At 39.7% G+C, this 8,309-nt stretch overlaps 1 protein-coding gene across 1 annotated transcript in view; it reads right to left on the bottom strand.

Moving 5' to 3' along the window:
- Positions 1-3,185: 3,185 nt before the first annotated feature.
- NSMCE2 (non-SMC element 2, MMS21 homolog (S. cerevisiae)) overlaps positions 3,186-8,309 on the bottom strand; it is a 131,677-nt gene continuing 126,553 nt past the window's right edge. Inside the window, exons 4-6 of the mRNA XM_009997613.1 lie at positions 7,125-7,225; positions 6,697-6,803; positions 3,186-3,574 (exon numbers count right to left, since the gene is read on the bottom strand). Coding sequence (XP_009995915.1) covers positions 3,415-3,574; positions 6,697-6,803; positions 7,125-7,225 — 368 coding nt within the window. The 3' untranslated portion in view covers positions 3,186-3,414. The remainder of the gene's footprint in view (positions 3,575-6,696; positions 6,804-7,124; positions 7,226-8,309) is intronic.

Raw genomic sequence — 8,309 nt, 5'->3', positions numbered from 1 at the left:
TTATTCATCACAGACACTTATTTTTATTATTTAACTCTTTCAAGCTTCTTCTACCCAGAGCAGAGTTTATGGTGGACATAGGACACATGGGAACAGGGAGGTCACAACTGCACAGCAAAGCCCAAATTTTGCAAATGAAAGAGCAAAGAGCTGTCAGTAAGTCCAGCCAGCCCAGTGAATCAGTAGCAGTTCATAACTTCCACCAGGTCAGCTGAGAGGCACAGAAGCTTTCCCCAGTTGCCAAGACTAGTCTGTCCTTCCACCTAGTAAAGTATCAGCTGCAATTCACATTGATGACCAAGCCTGAAAGATTTCAATTTCAGAAGGAAAATTACTTATAGGAACCAACAAGAGAGAACCAGCTATGAAAAATCAACAGAATGGCTCAAAGTCAAGGTTCAGAGAAGAAAAATTCACTCATCATACTAGTACTCCTTGGATGTTATTATGTAGTTTAAACTCAGAAACACCAAACATTCTGGGGAGAACTGCACTGATTTCACTAAAGACAGGCAGTTTTCTCCAGCAGTTGAATCTATGCAGTGCACCACTGATTTTGATGACATTCATTCAAGTCCTCTCATCAGCAACCCTAATGGAAGTGCATGAAGTATTTGTCTTTTTCTGGATAATATATGGCTGTGACCATACTTGTATCTCTGATGAAAAAAGAAACCTACCTCTGTTTAAACACATATGCCTCTTTACCTCATAGGTGATTGTTATTAACGCTAAGCAGGTGAGTGCTGCCAAAAATCAGTCCATTTCTTTCAGCTACAGCCTGAGAAGGATTCCAGAATTTAGGCTGCTCCTGCACCTGCTGCTCAGGCTCTCTGATTCACTGATGCTGCCTAGCTCAGTCTAGCAAAGGGAGGAAGGAACATCATGTGTTTTGAGGTAGGAATATGAACACTCAAAAATGCCTTTCCTCTTACAAGTAGCAATAAATGAGTGTTTGACTATTTGTTCTCTTCTCATATAAAGTGTTGCTTCAGATTTATTTATTTTTTTCACTCCCAGCTGCATCATCTTAAACTGGCAGTTGACATTATTACCTGTGGATTAGCTAACACAGATTGAGCCCAGCTTCCGCGAGGGTCATCAGCACTGCTACGGGTCAAGCCTCCCTCTTTAACGTATGACAACAAGGTGTAACCAAGACAGCAATCTTCCTTATAGCATTACTCATTGGAACATGAGGGTAATGACCGTGTCAGGAGCCGTAGCTATCTAAGGGTATACTGGTATAAACACCACACGTAGCAAACCAAACCTGCTGCCACCAGTTTGTTGGTACAAATTAATCTGGGTATCATCCAGCATTTATAATGTTTTGTGTTAGTGGAAGGCACATTCAAGCATCCAGACTCCTACACCAACTAAATTTGAGGTGTGACACTGGCCACATAAAACGTACGTACATCTTTGCATCTGAAAACCTGGGAGACTCATTCCCACTTGGGACAGAATTAGATACATGAGGACAACGTTAATGCACCTCTGTCAGAAACTGAAGAGATTGTTGAGCTAATTCAAGTTTCTCAGAACTGATGCTGGAGTAACTACAAAGTTAAAGACGAAACAAAAAGCTACTTTTGTTTCAGCTCAGGACATTTCCCTCCCCCATCCCCCCCCCCCTTTTTTTTTTTTTTTGACAAATGCTATAGTTAACATCCACCCATGTGGTATTTAACTGAAAACCAGTGACTTGTCTTAAAATCAGAGATTTGAGACCTGAGAGGTTTCAAAAGGAACCTGTTTTTTTACACCTAAAAATGCAAACAAGTACACACTGCTCAACCATCCTCCCAGTCTCTTTCAGCTATTTCAGCTGGTCTTCCACAGACAGCACTACTCATGGATCACTGCTCAGTTTTGAAAATATGGACCTTTGGGGTCAGACCACATTATGAAAATTATCCAGCTAATCCCCATGAACACAAAAGCTCAGTGCAAATAATAATGGTTCAGTTCCTTTTTTTTTTTTTTTTTAGCTGTGAATTCAGCTTGCAGATTAATATTCTTCAATTTCAAAATGCCAATTCCAGTTTGAAGTGGTTTGCATTCTTAAGTGCAATTGGGGTTAATAATGGTCTGTGAAAGGAAAGCTGTTAGCAAACAGTAACCCAGAGTGAAAAGCTGAGCATTTGGGTATCTTGGCTATATTTTACACTAAATGTCAGGTTGTACATTCAGAAAAATGACCTATGAAAATACCATCCAACTCGCTAAGGAACTCAAAGCTCAAAGAACCCTGTATTTTCTGCTTCACATATGCCAAGAGATAATTGCTATCTGACCACCAAGGCAGCTTCTTTTACCCATGGCTATTTCTAACTCATATATAGAATCACAGAATTGTCAAGGTTGGAAAAGACCTTCAAGATCATTAAGTCCAACCACCCACCCTACAACCCCTAACCACCCCCTAAAACACCTTATGGAACACCATGTCTGCCTCTTTTTTTAACATCTCCAAGGGTGGTGCCTCCACCATCTCCCTGGGCAGCCTGTTCCAATGCCTCACCACTCTTCTGTGAAGAATTTTTTACTGCTAGATGTGTTGAGATCAACTTAGGTAATAAATATGAGTATCACAAAGTTTTTATGTCCTTCTTTGGATTTGTGCCCAAATGCATAGATACCTGAAAGTTATATAAATGAGATTAACTGCTTTTCTGTTCAAGGCATATGGTTACAATGTATTTGTATCACCTACAAATTAGTTATTGGAAAAAACGTGAACATAATTGTAGTCTCCTAACATACAGTATTAAGGTAAACCCTGCTGGGACTTCCAAATGCCAAAAGCCTGAAGTAAAAGCTTCTGAATCTCAAAAGAAAAGTTAAGTTAGGGCAGAGTGTTCAGTAATTATAAGAACAAGGCCAAGATCTTCAAAGGTGAGTGGTAATTTTGTATGTCTACACATAAGGTACAGATGCGCAGCCCTTCCTGAAATTAAGCTCTATTTAAGTTTCTTGAAGTTGGTATTAAAATACTAACGTGCTCCCAAGCAGGGCATATGACTTGGGGAAACCCTTGGTCAGATTGTCCTACCTGCAGAATTCCCAGCAGTTACAGAGACAATAACAGAACTACCTGCAGTACTGAGCAGAGCACCCACTTCTCCACGCCAGCAGAATCTGCATCTCTAGTATACAGAAAAAATGAGCACACTGACAAGGGAGGTTAAATGCTGCAAAACATGTTTTATTTATCAAATGCAAGCTTTTAGAATTTCAGGAAAGCTAAAAAAACAACAAACAAGTTAAACTGGAATTCCTCATAGTTGGCAGTTTAAAAAATGCTTTCAGTTATAGCTGAGACCTTCAACTCTGCCTATAAATGAAACACTTTAAATAACAATCAGTTACACAACCTACTTACAATCAGCAGCTTATCTCACAAGACCTCTAACAACAAATTTTCGTTGTAGCAGCAGCGTATCCAGCTGACTTCTCCAGTGTTGTCCAGCTTTGTTTTTTCTGACTGTCAATCGCCCTTTTAAGTGCTTCATCTGGCACTAGATCTGATTCTTTTATATTAGCATGGCTACAGCCAATTTTAGGGCATCTGTTAAAAAGAAAAGAGAGACTCCATTAAATATGAAGAATTGTATTTGTCATATATAGGCCTTTACACAACATCTGCTGGCTAATTGTATTTATCTGGGATTCGCTTTCTGTCAGTTCCTTGTTAGTGCTTTTCCTCTTCACCAGCTCTCTGTGGGGAAAAATAAATCCATTTATCTAAACTGGTGAGAATTAACAGCTGAAGAAAGGGAGGAACACAGCAAGAGACAGAGCCTTTTACCTGTAGATCACTCTCTTGCTTCGTGTACACAAGCTGCCTGTGTCAGTAATGATATTAGCATTGCTTAGACATCTTTCTGTGTTGCTTTCTCTTTGCAGTCCTCTACAAACTGCACGTAACTACCTCTTACGTCAGTAATCTGCACTGCAGAAGTACAATCTTTACTGATAGATAACTAAGAAAATTATTTTGTAGGAAAACAGATACAAGAAAATGAGACTTGCAAAAGCCTGACTGGTGAATCAGTGGACTATCTAGTTGGTGTAAAATTTTTCCTGGTCTCTTCTGAACTGAGAAAGCACAGAAAGGAGAAATGGGGTCAAATTACTAGCTTCTAAATTATCATCAAATGCAAAATGTCTTACAACTACTTGAAACATCCAGATAAAGACAGCAGGGTGAAAGATATTCATGGACCAGGGATCATTTTCCTTTGGCAGTGGCCCAAACACACACAGATGGTACCTGTAGTGAGAAGTAACACTTTTCCTTAAATTCTTCCTTAATTAGGAGTAATTTTTGTCTAAGGACCTGAACTTATTTTCACTCAGTACTCACAGCTTTTACTCCAGATTACTGTGTTTGTCATGGACAAGTCACTTAATTGTTCTGTGCCTCAGTTTTCCCATTTATCACCTTACAAGAGCAATTGCTTGCCAGATTAATGACTAACAAGCGCTCAGAAATCTCCCCATGTTTCCTGTAAGCATAAAATATGAGTGTGTCCTTCCAGGCAGTGGAAAATAGTGAGCAAACTGAGACATGTATGCGCTGCCTGGAGGAGCCTGCAGTGAGTCTATCAGCACAAAGCTGGTGTGCACGTCAGCTGAAGAGCTCACAATCAGCCAGCACCCTGCCAAGAGCACCGAAGGGATGCCATGGATTCCCAGCACGTGTGAGGAAACAGCCACTTCTGTCACCTCAGAGGGAGCAACAGCTTTGATTTCAGAGTCAGGATAGAGAGGATCCCCCTTACCACAGCTCTGCTCTGTGGAGGTACCTGCTCCCACTTGAGCGCTGCTGGCAGGCGCGCGGTCAAGTAGTGACACCACAAGAAGGGGGTACTCAAAGGCGGAACTTGCTGCATCAACTGGCCTTTCTTCCCACCACAGCAGACTGTGGTTTTTCAAAACTGACTGCATTTTCATGAGAAAGGTTAATTTTGCAGCAGATCAGAGAGACTGGGCAGAGAAAACCAGTCTTAGCTACAGAGAAGCCAAGTTATTCCTGTTATTCCTGTGCTAGTGCATTTCTGGCATACTGGAACAACTACTGTAAAAATGGTTAGGTTGCAAGCTGAAAGCTCAAAATTAAGAACTGCCAGGATTCAAACTGCACAAATAACTTCAGTTTGGGTGTGAGGTAGTTTTTGAAGCTGTGTTCTACAGCTTACATGCTTTCTTACTCTATATTTTCTCTAAGTCTTTAATTTCTTAAAAGGTAAAATAAAAAGTCAATCATGTGGCCCTATTAGTTTTTCAGCAGTGCTGAAACTTTTTATTCATCACAACAACAGTCTCTACTAACATGACATTTCCCTGATGGATTTTAAACACAGAGAATTATTTATATATGAACAGCCTAAATTCAGTTCTGTATTGCATAAGGTATCTTTGTCATGGTTTTGGACTGTTGAGCACACACTTGCTAGCCTGTCCCTACCCTCCAAAATGCTCAACTTTCTTCTCTCCAACTTGTGAGCTCTTTCACAACTCCTGGTGACTTTTCCAGCTAAGTTCCTGTCCATCTATGTTGCTGGTTTTGGTGTTATCCCCAGTACATTGCAACTAGTCCACTTTTTCTCCCTACACCTCATAACACAGGCAAGGTGCTTCTGTCTTGTTCTTCAAGCTGTCTAGACACTAAGGTGGTTGGACATCCCAGTTGATGCTTGATTTCACAGCAGAGCTTTCTTGCAGCTGGGAAGGGCTGTGGAAGACAAAGTTCCTCTCCACCTTTGTATCCTCATGGTGGAGTATGTAGAGTCTAACAGAAATGCAAGAGCAACAGATGGAGGAAGTAAGCTGTCTGTGGCATTATCTTTGGGGAAATTAGGTTGCTAGTCTCTGACAGAGCTTCCTGAGCATGTGCAAAGTGAACATTTATGAAAAAGTCCACAACTGGTAAGTTTCCATGAGGTCATCAACCCCAAAGCGGCTCTAGCACATATGGTGTGAAAACAAATGTGAAACTAATGAAGAAATTATATGCCCCCTAAATTTGCTTTAAAAAGTGTTTGAGCTCTTTTTTCATATCTTTTTTTTCTCCCTTAAATCAAAACCATGCTAAATTTGAAACATATTGGGGAGAATTTCAGGTTTAAAAATCCAGCTGTTGAATCTTTTTATTAAAAAAACGTCCTCTGTGAAAAGTTCTGTCTGATCACTCTTAAAGCCTGTACTACCTAAAGAGTTGTGTTTTAGTATTTCTCACTTTAGCACTCATTAAAGTATTTTAATATTTCTCAGTTGTATTGGAATATAACTGTAAAAAAGGGTGCACAGAGGAGATGTTTGTTGTTTTTTTTTCATTAACTTCAGGGCTTGCTTAAATAAGCAGTGGGAACAAAATGAGCAACTCCATTTTATGAAGCTGTTGTTGTTCGTGGCTATAGGGAATCTCTTTGCTTCTGTTGTGGAGGTACCACAAGTAGCTGTAATTTCCTCACACACTTCCTGAATATTTCCTTGCACACTGTTTTCATTTAAAAGAAAAGCTCCTTCACATGTACAGTACTAACGAGGAGCCTGTGACTTGGGCAGCCACTGAGGTATTACTTCCTGCAGCCTTGCCAATCCAAATACATTTCCTAGAACAAGTGGAGTAAAATTCCACTTACACAGCAAAGCAAATAGCTTTTCCACACATTCCTGTTCACTTACCGGACTTCCTTCTTTTGCTGCTTTCGAGTCTGGATGATTTTTAGAATGGCATCTTCTTCGTAAGTATGTCCACAGACTTTGTTTCTAACTGGCTTCTTCATTTCCATCTGTAATCAGTAAGGTGTGATGTAAAGGAACTGATAATGCCCATGAAAAGGCTTCTCATGAAATTCTATGTAAAACAGCAGGAAGTGTGTTTGCCATTCATACACAGCATTCCATTCAAATTACAGGGTCAGCTCCTGCATGGTAAACTACATTCCTACTTACATGGGGTTTTTTTCCCAAGCAATGTTGCTCTTCTCTGATAATACCTGCAATTTATAATGCCTGTTTTTTAACAAGTATTGCAGATTTGTAATAAACAATCCAGTGAAGAATATGAAATAACTATTTCCCAATCGATTATCGTAGCAGTGATAACATACCTGTGTAATGGGACAAATAAAGTTCATCTGACTCTGAGTCACAACTATATCTTCATCGATTTGTTCAATGGCCTCATTATTATTATCTGATGGATGACAAACTGCAATGGGAAACAAGACAATTGTAATTTAATATTGAGAGCAAATACTTAAAATAAGCAAATAAACCTCAGCATTTTCCATGCATTATCTCACACTGATACAAAGATGCCACAGAATATTTCTGTAAGACTCCCTGTACAAGATACTGCAAAAAACACTGTACTATAGTCCCTTGTTAGAAAATGTGGATTTTGAAATGCTTTGTGTGTATTTGTGTGTGGCTATTTATAGCCAATGCTATAAAGGAGGGCTGGGAAGGAGAGCAAGCAGGCCTGAATATATGCAAAGCCTTTGGTTCAAATTCTGTTCAAGCCTCTGTTCAAATTCACCAAAAACCAGTAACATGAAGATGAGTACCCAAAATCTAACAAAGGACTAGGTGGAGCTTTTGCAGATTTGGCAGTCCTACCCTCAAGATCAATTTGTGTTTTAATGTCATAACTGGGTTTGTTGTATAGCATGTATACACAGCACCTACTTTAAAGGGAATTTGTATTATTTATCATAATGCATAATTTGTAAAGTGATGCCACTATATTCTAACAAGACAGTAACAGTGAAGAACAAAAGCCAAGAAAGGGTTATTTGAGAGGGACAATAGAAACATTACTGAAGTAACCTTAAGGCCAAGAGGCAGAATGAAATACTGAATCTCCCAAAAAACACCTGATGGCCCAATGCCAGGGAATGAGGAGCAGACAAACAAGAAGAAATCCACCTTGAGCTAAAGAAGATGCGAGTCTTCATCTTCACCAGAAGAAGAAGGAAAGGTGTAAGCAACTCTGTGTACCCAGAGGCACATCAGCCTAGGGTTCCATGCAGAAACTAATTAGCCAGGGTCAAAAGCTGAGACAGAAGAACAGCTAAGGAGGATATATATTGCTAAGTACAACCTTAATAAATGTATACATGTGGTTTTATCTTTTCCTAACTTTGCTCTGTTATTGTGAATCTAGGCTTTATCTTTAAATCTTATCTGGTAATAATAAGCTTAACACCTGGCGTAACTTTCCATTCCTTTGGGGTAGTTCTGCAATGTTTTTGCAGCAGTGCCCTGGGGGGTAGTCTTCAAGGTGTCCCAAG

This window comes from Chaetura pelagica, unplaced genomic scaffold (genome assembly GCF_000747805.2).
Source record: "Chaetura pelagica isolate M959 unplaced genomic scaffold, ChaPel_1.0 scaffold1, whole genome shotgun sequence".
Classification (NCBI taxonomy): Eukaryota; Metazoa; Chordata; class Aves; order Apodiformes; family Apodidae; genus Chaetura; species Chaetura pelagica.
The sequence above is the reverse complement of the archived record's forward strand: the minus strand, read 5'-3'. Positions and strand labels throughout refer to the sequence as shown.